Source organism: Diplotaxodon limnothrissa, linkage group LG20 (assembly GCF_057381915.1).
Source record: "Diplotaxodon limnothrissa isolate DT_005_m linkage group LG20, D_limnothrissa_male_GT1.1, whole genome shotgun sequence".
Classification (NCBI taxonomy): domain Eukaryota; kingdom Metazoa; phylum Chordata; class Actinopteri; order Cichliformes; family Cichlidae; genus Diplotaxodon; species Diplotaxodon limnothrissa.
Genome location: NC_140615.1, coordinates 6,725,037 through 6,750,021, shown reverse-complemented (window position 1 = coordinate 6,750,021; position 24,985 = coordinate 6,725,037). Strand labels below are relative to the sequence as shown.

At 39.7% G+C, this 24,985-nt stretch overlaps 1 protein-coding gene across 1 annotated transcript in view; it reads left to right on the top strand.

Annotated features, from left to right (window-relative positions):
- Positions 1-19,721, top strand: part of cntn3a.2 (contactin 3a, tandem duplicate 2) — a 44,705-nt gene extending 24,984 nt beyond the window's left edge. The window contains exons 14-22 of the mRNA XM_085345519.1: positions 5,626-5,784; positions 10,702-10,851; positions 10,955-11,025; positions 11,596-11,830; positions 12,318-12,427; positions 13,858-14,044; positions 16,958-17,070; positions 18,599-18,767; positions 19,624-19,721. Coding sequence (XP_085201645.1) covers positions 5,626-5,784; positions 10,702-10,851; positions 10,955-11,025; positions 11,596-11,830; positions 12,318-12,427; positions 13,858-14,044; positions 16,958-17,070; positions 18,599-18,767; positions 19,624-19,721 — 1,292 coding nt within the window. The remainder of the gene's footprint in view (positions 1-5,625; positions 5,785-10,701; positions 10,852-10,954; positions 11,026-11,595; positions 11,831-12,317; positions 12,428-13,857; positions 14,045-16,957; positions 17,071-18,598; positions 18,768-19,623) is intronic.
- The last annotated feature ends 5,264 nt before the right edge of the window (positions 19,722-24,985 follow it).

Below are 24,985 nucleotides of genomic sequence, written 5' to 3'. Positions count from 1 at the left end.
CAGCCAGGGATGTTTAATGGGTAAAAAAAAAAGGGAGAGAGAGAAATTAAAAAAAGTAGACTCAACGTAAAGTGGATGATGGATGCAGCCTCAGTAAAAAGAAGTCAGTAGTCTTTAAGTGTTACTGAGCAGAGCAGTGTTAAAGAGATTTCAGAGAGATTACATCGCTATGCTTTGCTGAGAATTAAAATAAAAAATCTTTTGAGGCGTGCAGTTTTCGATAGGGTTTTTAAACTCAAATAGGTTTGTTTTAGATTGAGATTGCAGTGCAACCAAAGTGTCCATATTCTCATCAGAATCACCCTGGATATCATCAGAGTGTTTATTTCTACTACAAGGCGCTTCATTACATCAAACAGAGGAAGGCGCTTTCCTTTTCTCTGGCGCTCAGAGATGTTTTTGGAAGAAAACTTCACAAAACTGTGTGAAATTCTAAGAGTACGAGCCATACATTTTTTAGGATGTGTTCCTTTTTCTCTCTCTCCCTGTCTTTTAATGACCAGTTTTCAATATTGTTGCAGTGTACTTGACAGCAGAATGCTTACATGCCTGTCTGCGCTCACTCATGCAGTATGTATAGCTCCTGAGAGACATTATTGTCGAGAGCTACATTTGGCAGAACAAAATAACTTTTGTTATTTATTTCAGGGAGGGGTGTGTTTGTGTTGCTCGTGGAATTGGAGGAGGGATGTTTCGGGGTGGAATCAATACACCAAATAGCCCAGCAAATTGACACCACCCAAATATGCTAAATGTCAGATGAGGTGAGGGATGATTTTAGTGTCAGGATTTGAAAAGGTTGAATCCATAGCTTTATCTTGCAAGGATAACAAGTTGCTATTTAACTTGAGGCGCAGAAGCTCTTCTTAATAAGCATTTCTTTACGAATGACTGCGGACAAAGAAAAATAGGAAGTAATGCTGTTTATCCAGCTGGAGCAATATCAAGTCCAGGGAAATGGATTGGCCTCCTGACTGGAGACAGGAGACAGGAGTGTGACTCAAGATTGTGCATTATTTACACTTCCTGCTCGTGGCGGCTGTCACAGATGTCTCAAAGTTTGGATCGAATAGCTTCAAATTCTGGGTGGAAAACACCACATAAACCATTCAGCAAGCAAACGTTGACATCCCAAAATACAAAATATTAACGCAACACGTGGAGTAGAAACCAACAGATAAGAGCCGGTTTTCAAATGCACCTTTTACATGGGTGAAAGCAGCAATGCAGTGATGATAAAATAGTCAATTTAAGAAAAATATCAAAACTAACAAATAAAAAACAGTTGCTTGACAGAAAAATGGATTAATGACAGTTTTACTATCAAAGCACCAACGTGTAAACAGCGGTTTGCATATAAAGTAGATGTATTTGAAGTCATTTTCATGGTAACATGGGGCATTAAATTCATTTTCATTTTCCAAAAACGGTGTATTTCATACAGGTAAGACTCACCAGATATCTCATGGCACAATCAAATATTATTATTGCAGTATGAGCATTGCAATAACATATATTGTGAGTTATCAACATCTTTTTGAACTGCAAATGATGTCCTCAAAGTTAAACTTTGTCAATATCTGTTTTTCCAAGAAGATAAAGTTATCACGCTGCAATTTTGATTTTGTTTTTGTTTGTTTTTTTAAGGCAAAATTAGATCAAGCATACCAATCAAAGTACAACATTCAACTCTTTGACAGAGACTCATTCAGACTGATGGCAACATGTTACCAATAAGACAGCAATTAATTGCAAACCTTCGACATTCTTTCTGAGAGTGATTGCAGTCACTCCAAATCAGACTACAACTGTTTGTCATGGTCCTGGGTCTTTTGACCCAGCGTTTTAAGTTTGAGTTTATTTTGTTCATTAGATTATCTAAGTTCATTGGGTTATTAGACTCCTTGTGTTTTCTTCCCCTGTATTTAAGCGTCCCCTCACCCTTCGTGTTTCATGCTGCGTGTCTTATGTTATCAAGTTTGTATTATCATGCCTAAGTGTTTCTAGTTCTTATTATTTCCCCCTCCGTTTCCAACCATGTTAAATCTCCCCTGCTCTTCATGCTTTTCATGTCTGTGTCTTACGTTGTCAAGTTCTGGTTGTCGTGTCTAAGTCTGCATGTTTCCTGTTTTATTTTGAAAAGGGGTCTTGTGTTCTGTGCTCATGCGGTTAGTTTTACTCTTGCCTGTGCATCATTATGTTTATCCTAGTCAGCTGTTTCCTCATGTGTCTCCACTTCCCCTAATCACCTCCTGTGTATTTAAGTCCTCTGTTTTCAGTGTGTGATTGTCAGGTCGTCTGTTGTCCACGCCATGTTTCCGATGCCATGCCATGCTTCCAAGTTTCTTGTCTAGGTTTTTCTTATTGTTTGTTTAGATTCCCCAGTTTAGGTTTGTGTTAATTTTGCTTCAGTTTGCCTTGCCCTTTGTTTGTACCTTTTCTACCAGCCATATTAAACGGCTCGCCTTTTGTTAACATTTCAAGTTCTGTTCCCTGTTCCTTGGAGTCTGCGTTTTGGGTCCTTTTCTCAATTCATACAGTCTGCCCTCGCCAGATTGTGACACTGTTTGCAGAAAGGTTACCTCCTATCAGGCAACCTGTGCAATCACTTTGCAATCAAAATGTGTAGTGAGTGTGCAACATTGCTCTGTGCAACCATTTAGTCACCGGAAGCTGAAATCAGTCCCAGAATGTGAAGAAAATTCAAAACAAACAGCTGGCGGCTGCTTTTGTTAATTTTTAGATGTAAGCATGACTAACATTAACTCAAGATTTTAGTGCATGAAATTAGCCCTTTTGTATATAGTATTCACAGAATATTCAGATTTATGTAATAAAATATTGATATTTAGTGTCCCTGTATCGATAGAGTATCATAATACATGTCTATGCTAGTACTTGAGATTTTTTCTAGTCTTTGTTTTTTGGGGGGAAATATAGGATAACATGCCTTTCTGGATGTCCTGCAGTTTAGGTGTTTGTCTTCAAACTGTTGTAGCTTGTAGCTACGTGTTATTAAATGAAAAGAGGTCATTTGGAAGGAAAGGAAATGTAGCTCACAGGTGTAAGTATTTACAGTTTGATCAAATCTAATAAGAACTTTAGAGCGGAGGCTCAGATGAAAGTAGAAGATAGTGACAGGACTAAACCCTGATGATGGTGGAGCAGAGTAATCAGATGAGTTCAGTTAAGATACCCTGGACAACTTGTGGAAATGGAAGAAGCATTTGTGATAGACAGGCTGCTGACAGGCAGAGTGAGAACAGTGTCTCCGGGCTAATTGGGCAAAAGTAGTGAGTTGAAATTGAGAAAGAGCTGAGTTTGACAGCGTGGGAAAATGAAAGTGACAAAAAAATAGTAGTAATAGTCCAAATCAGTAAGGAGGAGCAGAGGCTCCCTTATTGAACTTATAAAAAAGATTATTTCGCATTACATTTGAAATGTAGCACAGTTCTTTTTTTTTTTTAATCATTCAAAGAGGCAATTAAAGAATAAGAACCTCATTATTTAAATAAAATTCACAACTAAATGCACTGTCTGCCACCTCTCATCTTCCCAGAGAAATTGTCCTAGTCTGTCCCTGATTTTAATTGAACTAATTTGTCTAAAGACACTGTCCCATGTTGTGAGCAATATTTAAAGCAAAGACTGAATCTGCTGTTTGGTTTAGTTTTTATGTTTTTTTAAAGAGTTTTTTCTTCCAATTTAAATTCACTCCCCTTTCTTTTGCGAAGGGTGCCGAAATGTTAGAGATAAATAGCTCAAAACCTTGACAAATAAGATCAAACCATTCTGCGTGGCTGTATAATTTAAGAGGAAGGTGAGGAAACATGAAAGCACAGCTAGCTTCCCCCAGTGGCTGCATTTGCATGTTCTTAAAAAAAAAAAGAAAAATCTATTTTAATGTTAAGACAAACAACAGCAAGACGTCTCCTTTCACCGGGATTCTGCAGCAGCACGTTTACGATCGTGGTAACAGTGATTGTTGGCGTTACTGGCATCAAACATATTGTTACAATCATGTATATTAGTCAGCTCGATAATTTTGCAGGGTGTTATTTACAATGGGGTTTCGCTCCTTTCCTCTCACAGCGCTGAAGGTCAATGATAATCGCTCCTGACACAAAGACTCTTGAGTGATCATCTGGGTTCTTGTTTTTCACAATGGGTGTGGAAAAAAACCCGTTTTAGATGCCTCACAAACACTCCACTGGGTGGTGATGGTGGCTCTGGAGAAGGTCACAATATAAGGATAATATCACAGTCATTAGCATTCGAACCACTTGGGGAACACTTGTGCTTGTTTGACAGCTGCACCACCACCATCATCATCATTATCCCGAGAGATAGTTTTTAGGGAAATACAACTCATGACAGTCAATGTAACACTTCAGAACGATGTGTTTTCACACTGGTATTTCGACCCGCTTATGATATGCTCTTGTTTAGTTCTGGCACGTGTTGCAGCACATTTTGAGAATTTGGGAAATATTTGGTTGAGATCGGAATAATATCGCCAGTGTCAGTAAATACAGCCGGTTATTAATTTTCCCTGTCTGTCCATATTAATAACAGATTATTTGAACACCCTCGAGACACTGACAGGAGCCTCTTGCCTCAGCCAATGAAATGTAATTAAGAGGATAAGGAATTGATCTTTGATTGTGTGTCCTATTAATATGTATTAATGAGGCCAGTGTATTAAAGTTGCTTTTTTTCATCAATAGCCACTAATGAGTTTTACAGAGATCAATATCTCTAAAGCCACGGTTTTAAGGCCAAATGTATGAGGGCAAAACGTCCAAGGCTTCAGTAAACAAAAGGATGTCGCTCAGCAGTTACTTGCTCAGCTTAATCCAATATATCCTTGCATGCATACATAGACATATACATACATGCTGCAGGAGATATGAAAACAAAAGGATTTGTGCTTCCAGACAATTGATTGTTTACTAAAATAATCATGCTACACTTTAATAATTAGTATATTTTGCTTCAGATTAGAAACCACTTCAGAGCTGGTGGGGAGTGCGAGAAGAGCAAGGGGCGTTATTATTCTGCGGTCTATCTCACAGCTCTCTAGTGGTCTATTATTTCTGATGAGCTGACACCTTCATTAGAATAGGAACCCGCAGATGAAACTAAAGTAAAACATCACACCGCTTAATTGGTGGGATAATAAAAATAAATGATAAAACTCTGTTTCCTTGGGGCTGTGAGGCCCCTTTTTCATCTTTTACCTTTTAATTTGACTCCCTGCATCCACTTAGGTCTGCTGTTTCATCGATCAATTACCGGGAGGATTACGGGGAAAGGGAAGGATTACAAGTTGGGTGAATATTGGAGAATAAATCTTGAATTAACTTTTAATACTTTGTGAAGGGCATTACATCTTCTCAGCTGAAAGCTTTTTTCAGAATGTTCTCTCGCTGATGTTGATTGAAAGATATGAAGGCTATATAGCGATATCATTTTGGCCGACGCATGTGTGTGTGTGCTTTTCCTTTATATGCCACTAAATGTCATGTTTTCCTTGCAAAACGTGCGAGTATACTATTCTGTAGCGTCGTCTGTGCCTCTGCATGTGCGAATACCTCACAATATCTGTTCTTGTGATTGAGCCAGGCCCTCCCAGCCCTCCAGACTCAGTGACGGTGGAGGAGGTGACAGACAGTACAGCCCAGCTGGCGTGGAGCCCCGGCAGAGACAACGGCAGCCCCATCACCAATTACCTCATTCAAACCCGAACTCCCTTCACTGTGGGCTGGCAGAGGGTTAACACAGGTGACGCAGTACTTGACGATAAATTTTCATCTTATAGCACATGAGATATTATTCAGATAATTCACAGATGTCCACAGGGAAATGCTGTTATTTCTCTTCCCCAGTTGGCAGGTGGGTCAGTGTATGGGGTCAGCTAGAAAAAAGGGTAGAGATTCATGTTCTTACTCAAGACAGTGAAAGGTCCTTCTTGCTGCTGTACTGTGCAAAAGTGTTGAGCGATCACTGATTCTTTCATATGTTGTTGAGAAAATTGGAAACATAAAATATAAGTGTCATATTTCGGCTGTGTGCAGGCAGGAGAAGGACCCAAACGCAAAACTCACCACACAGGAATTAAACCCAAAAAGCTGCTTTATTGCAGAATGGCACAAAAACTATAACAAAACTAAACAGGGACATGGATGACAAAAATACAGCCATGAGGAAGACTACAACACTGACAAAGACACAGGGCTTAAATATACTGAGGGATAACGAGGGAATGAGACACAGAAGGAGAGCACAGCTGGGAGTAATCAGGCTGGACGAGACGAGGGAAGCAAAACTAGAAACACTGACATGAGACACGGACCTTCAAAGTAAAACAGGAAACACACTGACTGAACTCTAGACATGTAAACTTAACAGCAACTGGGGAGACAGAACATAGGAACCTGAAACATGGTACAGAAAGGCACAGTAGACACAACATGGAACACAGGGAAGCCATATTACAAAACCTAAGAAATAAACTATGATAACCATAACTGAAACCTGGGGAAATAACAAACACAGTACAACAAAGGACTCAAAACATAAACCATAATATAAAAACACAAGAACTCAAAAAGCTGGGTCAGAACAACCCAGAACCGTGACAATAAAACAGTTTGTACAACTCTAATGAGCTTAAAAGTTGATATCTGGTATGATCGCCTCTCATAGGCAAACCTTCTTGTCATTTCTTTAAGTAGTCTCCAGGAATAGCTCTTCCGGCTTCTTGAAGGACATTCAAAGCTCTTCTTTGCATGTTAGATACCTTTAGATGATCCCACACTTGCTTCACTGTTGGGGTTCTGAGGAGACCAGTCCATAAATGATATTGTTTCATTGTGTGTTTTTCAATCCAGGTATGATTTTTCCTGCAATGGCAACTGCAAAAAGCCAATCAGCTTTCCAAGTGGTATTACATGGTGACTCAAAATTTTACTTTTCTCTGTTCATAATTCAATTAATTTTTGACAAGATCGCCAACCCCACTGGCTAAAATAAAGCCCCAAACCGTGACAGAGCCTCTGCTGTGTTTTGCAGATGGCTATAGACACTCACTGTTGACCTCCTTCTTACCCATCGATGACAATTTGAACCTAAAATGTCAAATTTGGACCTGCAGAGTCTCAATAATACCTGTAGGGACGCCTCCAGATTTTTTTCATAGGAGTGGCCATATGGGAGCCATTAAAAATATTGGGGTGGCACACCAAAAACAAAATTTCCAGTTTTATTATGCTGTTGTCAAATATAGAGAAAGGAAGAATTATATACCTGGTTAGTTTCCTGCTGTTAAAGTTGATATCACTGAAAATAGGTACATAAGAAACCCATATAAGATTTTGAAGTCCATAATAATCTGTTTTAACTGATTGATTGATTTACTGACTAGAAGTCCCAACCACTGCTTTAATGATTCTCAACAGAGCTGAGCAGATGCAGATTAAGATTCACACTCCAAGAATGGAGTTAAGTTTAGGAGCAAACTTGTTCAGGAAAGACAAATAAGTATTAGATCACGTAAGAGTGTGAACTGTTGTTGATGTACCAGTGATCTGTGCAGGGATTGGCACCAGCTTTGCTGCAACCTGATATCATCATCATCATCATAGTTTATTTATATAGCACTTTAAAAACACACAAGGCTGACCAAAGTGCTGAACAGTAGAAATATAAGAGATACAATAAGAATAATATCTCAATGAATCAAATACCTGCAAATATTATTTTAAACAATTACTATTATACTATTACTATCACACAGTCACTTAGGTCACTAGTTCTTTCTCTAGAAATAAGACTTTCAAACACCACACAGAGACCTTCATGTGTTTGAAAACCAACTATTTACTGGTACAAAACAAAATCATCTGGACTAATCAGATGGATCAGCTGAGGGCAGGATGCATCTCTCAGGTCTATCAGCTGGTGGATTTTTTTTCCTATTTCTTAAGGGCATGATTTTCAGATACTGTTCGTCTGCTGTAGATAGTTTCTTAGGCCTGTCACTTCTTCTGTCTTCCACCTGTCCTTTTAAGGACACTGCACACCACGTTGAGATATGTCAAGTTTTCAGCTAATAGCACTTTGGGAATCACCTTGTTGCTGCAAAAAATATGATTTGATGCCTGTCAAACTGTTATCTTTGGCATTTTTTGGAGATTCAACTAAAGAAATGAGAACAACTTATGTGTTCTTATGACAGTTTGTTGGTAACAAACTATCTAACGATAAAAAATTTCCAATTTGTCTGTAGAACACTGGTTCATCCCCTGATTTAGGTGGCTTTTTATGCTAGTGATAAGTGTCTTAACAAACAAAAAAAACATATATATGGTCAGGTGCAAGGTCTGAACTAAAAAAGAGTGAAAAATCTGTCAGTGTCCAGTGGAGAACTTTGAAATCCTGGGGAACTGTTGTTCAAGGCCACTTTAAAAATGACAAGAAAATCTGGCTACTTAGGAAATATATAAAGAGATGAGGCTTGTTTTGGTGGCTCCATATTTTTTTTCATTATTACTTTTTCATTTTAGCCACTTCGATGACCTTCTGTGTACTCATGCTAAGTCAACACCAGCGTCCTTTTCATCTTTTCAAGTCAAGTCTGTTTTTGTCACAGCTTGGTCCTGAAGCATCTACACAAGCCTAATTTCTACTCCCATCCACAGCCATGAATGGATGAAAACATCATTTGCATATAAAATTGCCATTTCCACCAGAAGTTATTGGACATAGCAAAGAAACAAAACAGCAAACAAGCAATTTCACTGAATGTGAAACTGAGACACTCATCTGAGAAGTGGAGAAAAGGGAATGTGTTTTATTTGGTACCCTCAGCTTTGGAAATACAAACAGAATCAAACCCACTGAATGGGAAAAAAGAACTGAAGCTATCAACTCTGCTAGGGTAAAAGGACCCTAGCAGAAAATAAACAAAGAAAGAAAAGGACCAGAGGCAAGAGGAGTTTGGAGAAAGACAGACAGTCATTACGCACAGCTGCAGCTTTTTCCTAAGGTTTTCAAAATGTAACACTCAAAAAATGTTCTTCACCCTCAGTAGACATGAAGCAATAATTTTGATTAAAATGCAACTGAGATGCACAAAACGAAAGGTTTATTCATTCAAGTAATTAATCATTAAGGTATAAACTCAATGCATTGCAATCAAGTAAATTTCATTAATCCATTAAATGAAACATTTTACATTGTACTTATGTGGGAAAACTTAAACATAGGTGCACATGCTGTCATTTTTTATTCGTCTCTTATAAATGTGAGTTTATATGAAAAAGGCAAATACCAGGCTTTTTCTGCATTCTTAATGATCTGGGTCCAGGTGTCTAGAAAAGGTTGAATGCATATACTGCAGTTGTTTTTATTAGTTTACTTAAAAAGGGTAAGGCTTATAATAATAAACAGTATAAATAATAACAGTTATAATAACAATAAATCAGCTGGGGTGAGCATAAAGGCAGATTTTTACCAGTCATGGCAGATGGCCGGCCCTTCCTGCGCCTGGGTCGGCTGGAGGTTTCTTCCTGTTAAAAGGCAGTTCTTCCTTCCCACTGTCAACTAGTGCTTGCTCATAGGGGATCGTCGCATGTGTGAGGCTTTTTTTGAGACAATTGAGTTTAACTTAAAAGTATATTGTACAGATTTTATATAGAAAAGTTTGACCTAAATGAGAAAGTAGGAGTTGCTTCACGGTAAAATTCCTGTAATCAAATTTTTACCAATCCTGCAACTGTTTGTAACAAAAAAGGGGCATGATGAATTGACAAAGTCAAATGCTGATCACAGAACTTTCTGAGCACTACAGAGCTTGTTCTGGTTTTCTGGACTGCACCTGTTTTGCTTCCCTGTTATTGGTTTTATCCAATCTCATTATGGCTAAAACAGTCCTGTAATTTAAGTAAAAACGGTGTAAAGGCTGCATTTCACAAAAAAACAACTGCTTGGTTAATTCGGTGGGGGGAAAAAAATCACATCTAAAAAGCTTAGATGTTTCCCTCCGGAATTAGCTGAGAGCAAAGCAAAGCTGAAAGGAGAGAAAACACTGGAGATCAACACAACTGAGAAATCACTTATGATATCTAACATTGGCCTGTATGTGCTGGAGGTGTACATTGGCAGCTGTTTGCTGAGAAGCTGCGTCAGGCTGGCGACCTGTCCAGAATGTACCCCGCCTCTCGCCCTAGCGTAGCTCAGATAGGCTCCAGACCCCTGACAAGGATAAGACGAAGAGAATGAATGGATAGATGGACATTTGAGAACACCACAACGAGTCAGCTTTTTCACTGTAGCTGTTTGTGCTGTACCGAAGTAGCGAACAAATGTCATTGCACGTTTCAAGCCAATGGCTGTAGGTTTTTTATTGGCATTTCATTGGATCCCTCAGTGTTACTATCAAGGAAGACGCCGCTGTGCACAGCAGGGCTGACAGTTAAACCATTTACTGTCCTTTGTCCGAAATCCGCTATCCTCCAGCCACCTTCTACAGTCATGACTCAAAACCAGCTTGCATTCAACACTTTATTGACCAGGCTACGCTGCTTAAACAGTGTATGTGTGCATAATTGTTCTCTTGCTTTAGTTGTAGCTGTTCACTTGTATACATGTAGGCTCTTGCAAAGACCTTCCGTCTGCAATGTTTTCTTTTATTCTTAGTCCCGGAGATAATCGATGGGAACACACTGACAGCCACCGTGGTGGACCTCAATGCCTGGGTTGAATATGACTTTCGGGTACTGGCAAAAAACAGCGTTGGTGTCGGAGAACCCAGCCCAGTGTCCGTGAAGACCAGGACAGAGGATGCAGGTACTGCGTATTGATTTCCCTTTTTGTGCTATAACTTGCCTTTATGCGGCTTTATATATATGTGTTTTTATACTGAAATGTGATCATGGTCTGTGTTTTGTAGTTCCAGATGCAGTGCCAGGTGATGTGGGTGGAGGTGGTGGAAGCAGATATGAACTGGTTATCACGTGGGAGGTAAATCATCAGTCTTATGCTCTAGTCTGTTATTCAAAGTGCCCGGAGTCAGTGTCGTTGTCATCTTAAACGAGGTTCTAAATATTCCTCGCTAAACCAAAGCACCTGCTCTGTTTTGCTTGTGGGTGTCATAAATTTGGGGTCAATGGGAGTCTGTCGTTGCTGTAATTTCTCAAATTGCTTGCATGTAAGGCAGCAGCAGCGTATACAACAGAGAAGTAAATCTGACAGATATTCTCATTTGTGAGTCTCAGATCTGTGATGAATTACTGTTCAGACTAATCTACAATGCTCAAATATAGCAGTAAGGAGTCGAATGGAAGAATAACAGTGCTGGCATTGTACAAGTCATTACTTTCTGTGTTATCTCGGTAATGAGCGCAGGTTTTTAAAATGGCATTTTTACTGCTCCTTTTATTTCATCAGGTGGGTTGCAAAAGCAATTTGTGGGTCATGCACTTTTTTTGACATTATGAGAGACGGTGGTGACTGCGTGAGCCCGGCGGTGGTGTGAACGTGAGTGGTTTGTATATGTTTTAATATCACTATAGTTTTGTGTTTCACTCTCAGCCTGTTCCCGAAGAACTACAGAATGGTGAGAGCTTTGGTTACATCATCGCTTTCCGCGCCTTCGGAGAAGCTAGCTGGACTCACGTGGCCACCTCCGCCCCTGGCGCGTCGCGCTACGTGTACCGCAACGACAGCATCGCGCCCTTCTCTCCGTTTCACGTTAAGGTTGGCACTTACAACAGCAAAGGACAGGGTCCCTTCAGCCCCGTGGTCACCATCTACTCTGCGGAGACAGGTAAAAGGGTGGACGTGAGTGGAATCTGAGCAAAGCCCCCAAAGTAGATTTTTTTGTTTTTTTATCGGATTGGATTAAAACTGCTCGGTAGATAAAAACACACGCAGAAAAATAAATCTGCAGAAATATCTTTATATGGACGAGGTACAAAATCATGGGAACACATTTATGTACGAACCAGCAGATTGCCTTCAAATATCACCGCTGTATTAAAATGCTGCGCCACAGTAAAAACTGGTTGGCATTTAGATCTGTGCTACCTCTCAGTATGCTGAAGGGTGTGGGGTGGGGGTGGGGGGGGGGTGTCTCTGTGTGTAGTGTAGTGTTAGTCAATTTACCAGCAGCACCTGTGTGTGATGATTCATCTGAGTAGAGATCAAAAGAATGCGCACAGTTATAAATGTAAAAATTGAAGAGATTTGTTCTGCTCGTTTCTGTGCTTTTGGAAGACGGCGGCACAGCTCAGTCTCCCGTTGTCTGTTTTCAGAGCCAAGTGAGAAGCCAGCGGGAGTTAGGGCCAGAAGTGTCTCAGCCTCTGAGATTGAGGTGAATTGGCAGGCTCTCTCCTTCATCCCTGAAAGGGTTCTGGGCTATGAGGTACATTTTACTCTTTTAAATGGAAATAGAAATCACACACACATTCTCACAAGCAACACGATTCAAATGCTCACCATCAACCCTGTTGTACCTCAAAACCATCACTTCCAAACTCTGCGTCGCCATGGAAATGGCTGTTTCACTTGGCCGACTGTTATTGCCAAAATTATACAGCTCTTTGTGGCAACACAACAGGAAAACATGTCAGAGCGTTTTCAAGAGAACAAAAGAAAATTGCCTGGCCACATGCCTTTTCATGTTGCTGTCATTCATGGGATATCATGATAGCAATATCGGGCCTTGTGTCACGGCACTGGGAAATGCTACACTGGAAATGCATGGAGCACAGCACAGCAGCAACACGGGTCTAGATGTGATGTGTTTTTACTTTCCTCTGAGTAAAACATTAAACTGTTACACTTCAAACCAGGAACTGCTGATTTCATCCCTTCTTACCTTTAAAAACTAGGACACCCTGATTGCCTCGTCCACATACCTCTGATGGAATAATCAGGATGATCAAAGGGCTTTAATGAAAGATGTTGTTATTCTTTTGCTCAATAAAGTCAAAGTTGTTTCCATAACTCCATCTGCGAAAGTAGATTTCTTTTTTTACTCTTTTTTTTTTGTTTGTTGCTGTTTATATCTGAGCTGCTTCTATGATATTAGACACTGAATAATGATGACGGAAAAGTGAATGACTGCTTAAAAAGGATTTCATTTGGGATCATTTATTTCCAGGCTAATGGTTTGGATAATAACAAAAATCTCTTACGTTTATTTTAAATACATTTTGCTGGCACTCGATCTGTAGCATAACTGTTTAAAAGCCATTTTTAATCAGGCAGCTTTCCATTAAAGAAAAAAATATTGCCACATTACAAAGCCATGAGGTATTGTTAAAACAATTAGATAGTCAAGCAACAATCAAAAGAATTGATTGGCAATTTAATATCAATGAATAGTTTCAGTCATTAAGTACAGAGGCTTTATAGTTCCCTGCTCCACACTTGGGAGTATTTGCTGCTTTTCTCTTTTTGGTGTTTGTTGGAAAAACACTTTTACACTGAATATTTTTATTATTTTTTGGCAATTAATATATGTTAATTAATCAGCGAGGAGACTAATCATTCATCTATGTTCGAATGTATGTACATTTTAAACCATTTCTAGGAGCTGTAAGGATTTGTAATGTGAGATATCAAATATCCAGCTGGAAAGGTAAAAGAAAACCGTGATCTTTCTTCAGAGAATACAATCAAAGCCTTTTATTTAAAATTCCACAGTTCTTTCAAGACATCAAATGTAGCGTATTTGCAAGCATCCTTTTATGCCACATGGGCTAGAAAGCACATAAAGAATAGATGTACACATTTTGCTCCAATCCAAAGCCTTCTATCCCGAATGACGTGCTCTCTTTCTGAAAATAGGTGGCTTACTGGGAAGATGACACTAAACCAGAGACCATGGGGAAAGTTAGAGTGCCTTGGAACCAAACCTCGGCCACAGTGAGTGGCTTGGCAGGAAATACACAGTATTTCCTAACAGTCAGCGCCTTCAATACAGCAGGCACTAGCCCATTCCTCCCTGCAATCAATGTCACCACAAAAAAGCCACGTAAGTTGCGGCACACAATACTGCTGCTCAAGGGTTTGATTTTTGTGACTACACTGCTTAGAATTCAGAGGTGGAAACAGTTAGTGGTTTAATTGAAGTCTATTCTTAGCTTTTCCAATAATGCTGGGGAAATCTAGCATGTGTTGAAACGTGTCTGCATCCAAGTCCAGTAATGCAGTGCAGCGTTACAAAAACAGAATGCATGTAAAGGATAACTATGCAAATATAATAGGCTAAATCTGAGAGATTGTATTGTTGTGAAAAAATATGGTCTTTTTCACAGGAACACATGCCAAAAAAGTTAGATCAAAAAAATATAAAAGGAAAGTCCCAGAGAGGATGTAAAGATAGGGAGGGTTTTATCACTCTGTGTAAAATTGTAAAGCCTTTGGGGATTTTATCATCGACAGGACAAAATATTAAAAGATTAAGAGAACCCAGAGAAATCTTGGTGTGCAGGGGAAGAGGGCTGAAAACCAGTTTGGATAGCACCATGCTCTGCAGGCCCTCGGGTATCACTGCATTCAAAATAGACATGGTTCTTCACTGCATGCAAAAAATGCATGTCCACGTACATAGCGTGAGTAGCTTGTACTTCTCTATGAGCACTTAAATTCATCATGTAAATATTCCAGATTTAGCCACATAGACTAATTTTAATATGTGGTGCCTCCCAGGTTGATGGCATATTTTATCACATAGCAAATAATCGAGGCGCAGAGCTGTCGAGCAGTTGATTTCTATTTAATGCAAAAAATATAAAAAATATATCTTTCTTAGGACTGCCGCCTCCCTTTATTCCCAAATGCTTGCAAAGTCTTCTTAAAAGGAGATGAAGTAGCAAACGTTTCCCTGTTGCGAACCTTTAAAAACACATTAAGTTCATAATGATCGCATATTATTCAAAAACATTAAGTCATCTCATTTACCACATTTGACATAGTAGTTTCAATTTAAAGCGGAGTATGAAGATTTGTTGAGCAGTGGTTAGAGACGTGCTGGAACACAGACTAGCAACAGTTCATGTAACAAACACAGAGTCTTCATCTCAATGCCGACAATTTCAAGTCAGCAGCAGGAGGCAGATTAGCGTGCTTAACCCGAATAAAGCTGTTTTATACACCATTAGTTTGCTTTGTACAAGAGCTGAAGCAGGTCTGATTTAATGCCCTGTGAGCAAAAGTTGCCTCCAAAAACCCCCCGAAGGAATAGCCAACATGGTTTTGTTAGCCTTTAGCTTAGTCATCAGCCTGACCCGCTTATATCTTTTCTGCTTCCAAGCACACTGCTTCCACTTGACTCTGTGTAACCAGACCTTGATCTGTCAGTCCCCTGACGAGGGCCTTGTGTCCTCAGTAGTCACAATCTGCAGGGCTTTGCCTTTATTATCCTTGGCAACTTGCATTTCCCAGGAGGTGTTACCCTCTCACTGAATTTACTAACTGCCAAAATGGGCAATGTAGTCGGGGAGTGGGGATTAAACAGATGCCACCTGCCATTTAACAGATCAGTGTAGCATCAAAATGATTTTGAAGCTGCAAAGCAAATCACCTTAAAGTGAACGGGTTCCATTCTGCTTTTATCCACACTTTATTTGTACTTCCAAACTGGGCAAAGATTAGTGTCATATAATAATAGTATTTAATTCAATCTTTTTAAAGTTGTGTTATCCTTTAAGTGAAATAAAATCTTTCTTGTTCAATCTCACCAAGTTGGGGTGCTGTGTAAAATGCAAATAAAAGCAGAATGCAATGGTTAGCTAATTCCAATAAACTCATATTTAGTACAAAGCAGAACATAGAAGTCATTTCAAAAGTTTAAACTGAAAAAATATTAGCTCATTTTGAAGCAGAAATAAGTCTCAAAAAAGTTGTAACAGGGCCATGTTTACTACTGTGTAGCATCCAGTCTTCTTTTAACAGCAGTCCATAAATTTTTTGGGAGCTGAGGAGAGAAGCTGCTGGACTGATGTTGTCCTATTCTTGTCTGATATAAGATTCGTGGTGCTCAACACTTCTGGGTCTTGTTTGTCGCATATTTCATTTCCGGTTGTACTAGATGGGCACTAAACACAGCTCCATACCATCACTGATCATGCTTCTCCTTTTTAATCTGGGGACGTAGTGTCCGTGTTTTGCAGAAAGATTTTCGGGTTTCAATTTGTCTCACCACAGAACAGTTTTCCAGGGAAGATGCTTCTGGATCGTGTTCACATACAGCTTCTTTGCACGATAAAGCTTTAACCTGCACAGCAAACTGTGCTCACAGACAATTTCTGGAAGTGTTCCTGAGCCCATGCTGTGATTTCCATGACTAAATCATGCCTGATTTTAGTGCAGCGTTGCCTGAGGGCACGAAGATCACGTGCATGCAGCGTTGATTTTTGTCCTTATCCTTTGCGCACAGAGATTTCTTCAGATTCCCCGAATCTTTCATGACATCATGTACTGCAGATGATGAGATTTTCAAAGTCCTAACAATTTGACAAACATCATTCTGAAATTGTTCCACAATTTGCAGACACACTTTTTTCCCAGATCAATGAACCTCTGTCCATCTTTACTTTAGAGGAGCTCTGCCTCTTTAAAATGCTCCTTTTATACCCGGTCATGTCACTGACCTGTTGCTCATAAACCTGTTTAGTAGTTTCTTTTTAATATCACTTACTTTCCCAACTTTGATGTGATGTGTTGTTGCCATCAAATTCAAAATGAGCTATTATATTTTATGAAATATTAAAATGTCTCAGTTTAATTATCTGTTATGTTTTCCTTGTTTTATTGTGAATACACTATTGGTTTTTATTTATATTTTACACAGTGTCCCAAATTTTTGAAATTGGGATTATACACCAATGTGACACTAATGTTTCTGCAGTGATATAAAATTGTTAATAATTTTTATATCACGCAGCACCTTCCCAGCCGCCAATGAATGTGGGATGGAACCTAATGGGCTCTCAGCTGTCTGTTTACTGGGAACCTGTGGTGGCAATGGAATCAGAATCAGAAGTTTTGGGCTATCAAGTGAGTTTTACTTTCTCAGTTGCTTTCACGGGAACTTGGTACTAGGGCTGGGCCATATTATACCGTTCACGGTAATACCGGTATAATGTTAGGCAACGATAGGAAAATGAAATATCGGGATAGAATATGAGTAAAACGCGCATGCGCAGTGCCTTTGTTTTCATACGCACATGGCCGATTGTTGAGTGAAACAGATGAACCAGAATTGGTTTGTAAAAATGGTGCAACTTCAGTGATGTGGAACTGGTTTGGTGTTTGTCCGTCAGATACACAACAAAGCACATTTTTTTGCAGAACATGCAAGCGGCCGTCGTTATTGTCGTATTTGTCGGACTAAGATGCTCTTAAATCTGGGAGTAATCTGGGTCCTAAACTCCGTATGCTTCAGGTCAAACAACACTGCAGCATCACTTAGAGTTAAAAACTGTCTAAATTCTTTCATCTTTTATAAAACAATCAGCATTGCTGCTTTACCAGGTGTAACTATAAAGTTTAACTTCCAGGCATCCATGAAAACAAAAGTTATTACATTTAACGGAGTTAGAAGTTAGCAGGAAGCTAGCGGAAGTTAGCTCGCTAGTTTCGCTAGTTACCTAAGCATGATATAGCATGTTCTGACTGAGAGATTTCTGAAAAAATTCAAACGTACAGCTCTGCTATCACTTCCAACATAAATGAAGACAGGAAACTAAACAGCAGTGACGTTTGTAGGGTTACTGAAGTTGGGCTAGCTGGTATATAATGATGTGCTACGTGATCGCTAGCGACACAGCTATGTTAGCATAACATAAACAGTGAAGCTGGAGGATGAACACTAAGGTTCCTCATGGTTAGAGACAAATGCAATCGCATGGCAGGATGCTGTAAACGGACCAAACTTCAGTCAGGAGAACAACTGAGATAATCCATCCACAATACGAGGTTAGTCATTAATATACTGCAACAACATGGGAATAGAGCAGCTGCCAGAGAATTCAACATCAATGAATCAATGGTACAGAAGTGGAGGAAGCAAGAAGAATGAGTTTAATAAAGTTTGATTTATCTAACTGCTTTGTTTAGCTCAATGTGCCTTATGGTCCAAAAAATACGTACTGCACACTACAGTTTAATGTTGCAAAGCACCTCTTTTTAACTTCAGTGGATATTATATATGGTTATGCTCAGGATATGTCAGCCCATTTCTACTGGAAATGCCTTTTGGTTAAACTTTCAGCAAGGAATTTGCATTTGCACTGTTACATTTTTATAAAGCTTTAATGTACATAAAAACCAGCTTCTTGTTTAAGTGAAAATTAATGGAAGGTTGTCTTTTTGCGCTAGTAATGTTGTGGAGTATTTTGTCTCGCATCAATTATATCGTCAGTTATATCGTTATCGCAAATTTTCAAATGTATATCGTGATAAATATTTTTGGCCATATCGCCCTGCTCTACTTGGTACACTAGGTAACCACGAAGCTTATGTATTTGAAGTTGTTATGGTGTTAGAAAACATATTTGCAACCTTGTTTGTGTTCCCCTTTCAGCTGTCATACCATAGGCAGCGACACAAAGAGGTAATCACACTCACAACGGTCAATGCAACAGCAGAGCTGACCCTCCCTGAGGACGATGAGGAGTACATCATCTTTGTGCAGACACTGAGTGAAGGAGGATTAGGGCCGGCATCAGATCCCATACGAATCCACCAGCTAAGTAAGCTCGGTGTTCATGTTTTGTGAAGTTGCAGTGGTTAAATGGTCAAAAACGGAAGGCTGGAAGAATAATTTGAGTTTTCCTCGTGCCCTTCCCTTTAAAATATGCTGCTCTCATACTCCAGAGGAACATAGACAAATGCCAAAATTTGACATATGAATTCACTGGGACCTTTTTCTTTCTTTTTTGCCCATTTTTGTAAATAAAGTCACTTAACACTGTAAATCTGACAGGGACATTTTGTCCTCCCCTGACCCACCCTTAGTCAAGGCCCCATCCCACCTCCCCTGCGCTCTTCTGCGCTTATAGTTTGCTGAAATATGCAACACAATCCATCTCTGTCACAGACTCGCTTTGGCTAGATGCTATTGGTGTCCTGTGGGACTCCAGCGGGGGCTATTCCCCTGCCCTAAATGCTACTTTGCATTGTTGAACTTTTGTGTCGTATCCCTGAAAACAGAAAGAGGTAGAATTCAACATGGGTTTTTTTGTTAAATGGGCTCATCATTCCCGGAGGAGCAGGAAACGCGCTGTCTGGCAGAGTCATTTTTATCAAGTATATTATGTAGTGAGAAAGCAGCGATTGAAGCAAACTGCATCAGTGTTCTGGGTCCTTTACACTCACTTCCTCTAATACATTTTTTACCCATGCACTTAAAAGCCAGCACACAAATGAGTTTGCACCACATTTTAAGTAACGCCATGAAACGTCAGCATGCATATTTTATGTTTTGACAACCTAAGCGTGTTATTCTCAGCAGCTGACAGAGCAGAGAATTGAAACTTTGGGTTAGAAATGTGTGTTTCAGACGGATGTCAGCCACGGTGCTTTTACCTTGTTTTTCTTGTTTCCCAGGTATGAGCGCCCGTGGCTCCAGAGCCTGGAGTGTGGAGATCTCCCCCCTCTCCCTGTTCCTCACCATCGCAATATCCTCATTCAGGTCATCGTTGTGACACAAACAGACTCTGCTCTGTTTTTCAGCATTCACTATTGGCTCTTGTTTTGTTTTGTTTTCTTTAATTTGTGAAAGTGGTCAAGGTTTTTTCTTTTCTTGCATTTTTTTAAGGTACCGCATATTTTTCTCCCAGTGTTATTTTGCAAGTATGCAGCAGCACAAGAGAAGAGTGTGCTGTCAGACACTTAATTAACAGTAAACGCTTGCTTTTTTTTTCTTACATAAGTCTGTTTTGACATTTTTGCTGGTTGGGAACAATGCTCCATTTCTACTCTTTTTTGACTCTAGAATGATACAGATGCCTTACTTCCATTCATGTGCCAAAGTAGTTGCAGCCTTCTCGTTGTTATTGCTAAGATAGCTACATGCTTTCCTCAACATTTTATTCCTCACTTTTCTTATCACGAAGGTCTCAGTGAACCTTGCAGAAAGCCCTGCAGAGAAGTTTATGATTGTTTGTTTGTTTCCTTGTATTTCTGAGTTTTCAGTTCTCCTCTCCAAAATCAGAAAGTAGAGACATGTTCATTCACCTGTGCCCGTGCCTTGGAGATTCTTGTATCGGCGTCACTTATAGACACTGGTTAGTGGTACTTAGCGTTTCAGAACATACTGCAGCCATCTCCATCTTTACGTGATCCTTTAAAAGTCGGTTGTGTCCCAGATGAAACTCATAAAACACCTCATAGTGCCGTTGTCCTCCATTTACCTTTTATCTTTTGATTGTGCGGAGCTGAATGTACCATGAAAGCTCCTAAAAATTTTAATGCCTCACGCTAGTTATAGTTATAGCCTGCCGAATGATGGATTTGACTTTGCTCTGCGTTCACAAATTTTACATTTGCTTGTATACAGTAGTACCGGCAGAGGTGTGTAACTGCCAATGTAATTCCGTTTTTTTGCAGCACCAGTGCTTCAGCGAACTTAAACAGCAGTCATTGAAGTCATTTATCAAAGGAAAATGACAAATGTTCACCGGCTTCAGCTTCTCAGATGTGAGACTTTGTTGTTTAAGATGTAAAACACAGCAAGGTGTACCTTTTATTATATTTCCCTCCACAGTATTCAACTTTGAATGGGATTGCAATGATCTGCCAACAAACCACTATATGAAATCAAAATTAGAGGGTGATCTAGTTACTTTTGTATCGATTTTCTAATCTCACTTTCCTGTTTTCACATAAATTTTTGAAATATGCAGTATTTCCTTTATCTCGCTAGGCTAAAGGTTTTGCCTGGACCCTGTACTACAAAGTGAGTTCAGCATACTCCGGGTATTTCTCCAGTATCAGAATTCAGCTACCCTTACGCTTGGTAAGCTGGTCATCAACTTGATAAGTCAACCCAGGGTTTGACCGGCACGTTCTCGCAAAATGATCTGCACATTTGACCAATCACAGAGAAAAGAAGATAAAACTATGCAATGGGATAAAATGAAGAGGTTAACAATGAAACAGTCTGAAACCAACACAGCTGCTGCAGCGTGAGGAAAAGCGCTGTACAGTCGTTTAGTATTAAACGCGCTGTATGAAAGCGTGAGCGTTTAGCCTGTTTGAAGCCAGGAGTGAAAAAATGCCCACTGTTTAACTTCACTGAATTATCGATATCACAGCTCTATCGTTAAAACACAGGAGAATCTGATGGATTATAATCGAATATTCCCTTTAATTAATGTTTAAAAGACAGTTTTAGGTTTTATTCTTTCTGCTGCAGGGCTGGTGGTGTTTAACGGTCTGAGAGTTAAGAATAAATATAAAAAATAGTCAAGTAGCTCCTCTGTTTTAGGATTTTAGGATTACATATTAATGCTTTCAGAACAATAAAATTGTTGTTCAATTTATTCCTGATGCTGATCAGGGAAATTCAAAGATTTCCCTTTAGACCCTCCTGCTATCCACAGATGTGAGGGATGTTTCAGGAATCATGATGCTGTTTTTGGAGAATTGATCAATCAGTAGGAGGTGACTTCATACCTGTTGGTTGCTAAAATGGAACAAAAGCTTCTTTAGCTTCACAGCATGAGTTACTGTGACGATAAAAAGCGAACCACCTTCATAGTAAAGAAAACTCAGGGTTAACCTGAAGTTACCTGGATAGAAATCCCCTGCTTTGTAGTACAGGCCGCTGGTTACTGACCTTTGATAGCACGGAGCAAAGCAAAATGTCATTGAGTCTAATGTCACATTCAAATTGATATTTCCACGGTTGGTTAAAAGAGAAGACTGATACCACTCTCATGTTAGCACATTGACAATGGGACCAGTGCGTAAGCATAGCTTAGCAAACCGTCAGCTTGACTTTGTCCAGTATTCACAGCCAGCACCTCTAAAGCTTACTTATTTGTTTACTTCATCAGATGGGGCACGTCAGGTAGTCGAAACAAACAAATTTCTCTATCTGACTAAACTGACAATATCAACAATCTCTTCACACCCACTTCACACTGATTTGCCAGCCGTGTGGAGGTGAGAAAGTAAGCTGGGTTTGAACTTCTCTGTCGCATTTTTTATTTGTTAAACACCTGGTTTTTACTCTGAAACATTACCAGTACTTTCAGTTAAAGACTCAAAGTCTCTCTTGGACAATTATTGCATTTTACACCTCACTGCGGTGTCAAAGACAAATTCTTATGCTTCCGACATGGTTGAATTTGCTCTTTCCTAACAGAGCCTGGCACTGGTTCTGTTGTGAATGCACGCACAAGGGTGGTATAGCATCTCTATGATAGAGTTATATAGGTAAGGCAATACAGTTTAAAGAAATGACACAAATAATCTGAACTAAGGAGTCTCTTTGCTTGTTTGGAAGATTTCAGCTGTATTTCTCTCCTCATGTCGACTGAAAGCTCCATAGGTGAAGCTTATTTTGTCAAACCAGTTTAATGCTGATGAGCTAATTTAAAATAAAGCAGCTGCCTGGTTACCAGACACGAAGACACACCTAGTGGCCAATCACAATCCAGAACTCTCATGTCTTTAATGTATGGCATGAAAAAGAAAATCCAATATGTTTGAGCTTTGAAACAAACAAAATGAGCAATCTTTGGATGTTGCCTCGAGCTCTGAGTAAGAGGGATATACATTGTTCACAGTTTTCTGAGTGATTAATGGGAAATACAACTGACTGATTAATCAATAGCGAAAATAATCATCAGTTGCAGCCCCAGTCTACATCCATCTGGGACCACACAGCCAGTGCCAGTCAGCGTATATTCACAGCCATTGCCGTCGGGACGAGAGGTTTAAAGCGCTGCCAATTGTGCCAGTCTGATAATTGAAATCTAGCCACCAGCTTAGACATTATTTGGCTAAATGTGTGGTCAGCTGTGTTTTTAATACTCTGTGAATTTGTCCTTTGTTGTCAGTCGTATTGGTTGTTTGTTTTTTTTTATGTGGTCCGTGTTGTCATTGTTTATTTATGTATTTCAGCGAAACCCCGCAGCTCAGGTATTCAGACCTGCTTCACTTCATCTTTCAATAGCTCTGAGATGGCAGAAGCGGATAGATCTGAAATGTGTCAGCGCAGGACACAGGGGTCTATTTAACAGTCTGACTTGATGAACGGAAAGCCTGATGTGTGCCAAGATTTAGCAGACATTAAAACATCTTAATAAATTAGAGCAGCCCTGCGGGGTTTCTGTAGGGAAAGGGCATAGGAGTAATGGTACTAATGACACTCACAGAAGGCGAATATATCAGGATTTAGGGAAGACTAAATCAGGACAATCTCATCAAGATGACACGATGAAAGGTGCGTGCGTAAATGTGTACGAGCATGATTGTGCACGGTTATTACCTTAGTCTGCCACATCATGGACAAGTGCTTTCAGACAACCATTTATCTATTTGGAGGGAGGAGGGGGGTTAAACTCATTTCTTGTGCTATGGTTCAAAGCTTTGTGCGACTGAAGCATTGCGGACATTGAACGAGAGCAAAACAAGGTCAATGTGGGAGGTAGAGATTTTTAAAAAGTGAGTTTGACTCAGGGAGGAGTTGAAATGTCTGTCCACTTAACGCAGATTCCTGGAGCGAAGGACTAAGTAAGATTTAAAAACCAGAAAGGGACCCAAATCCAAGGTCACATCAGGTGCATGTGGCAGGTAAAGCTCACATTAAATGTAAAGGTTTACTTCCCCGATGAGTGTTGAAGCTGTCTTTGAATCGTGTTTCGTTGTTTTTGTGGCTCTACGTGTGGTTAATCTGTATACATTCTTTCATCGCAGAATGACATTGTTAGACTAACAGATGTTTACACAGGAAATGCATTATTCTGGCTAATTTATTGATTATATGAACTGGAAAAAAAAGAACTTGTGTCTTTGGGTACATAGAAGCATTGCCAACCTCTGTTTTGTAACGTATCAGTACTGTGGAGATGTTTTGAGTTTGACTTTGATCTTCTTCTTCTTTTTTTTAATGTTTGATATGGTTACTGATTGGGTTTTTTCCCCCTAAAGATTCTGCACAAAGGTCAAGTGTTGTTTTTAAGAGAACAATTGAGAGCCAGAGATTTCTAAATCAAAAGTTGGTGCGCTGAGATCTCCCTTGCCTTCATAAATGATGCTGTACATAGTGTATGTATTTCGTTTGGCTTTTTTAGCAACGTCCCCGCCCTCCCCCAACCGGGAAACCAAACAGTGCTGCTTCCAATTGTAATTCTCAGTCAAACCCTGAATCTGAAAAATACATGAGCAGAGAGTAACATTTCCTAGCAGCTGCTATCACACATAGTCTTTTGGTGCAGTGACACAAACATCTACCTGTTACAAGGTAGCCGGCCAGTGCACGGTGGATAATACGAGTGGTATTATTCACGAGTACTTTTTGTCTTTTTATACCAATACAGCTTTACGGTTTTCAGAAAAGGCTAATTTGATCCTAAAATAAGTGCGAGTAGTTTCATTGGATTTCTAAGTGCGGACAGACTTTACGATTACAGCTCTGGGTTACAACGCTTGGCCTTTCTGTCGTGACTCCTCAAAATGTTCATGTCGAGGTGATCTCCGTGAGATCGTGGCAGCAGCGTTTTCACATTGAAAAGTCATCAGCTGATCTTGATATGCTGAAGCTGTGCATGTATGATATCGTTTGGTGCATTTGTGTTTTCTAAATGAGGGAGTTAATAAAAACAATTCATTGAGGGTTCCTGTCTTGGATTTTTTTTTCTGAATTATATGTGTGCTGCTGTCATTTACAGCATCAGCAGTTTTAGTGTGTTTTACTGCAGGAAGACTTTGAGTGGTGCCTTGGGGCACCGTCAAAGCT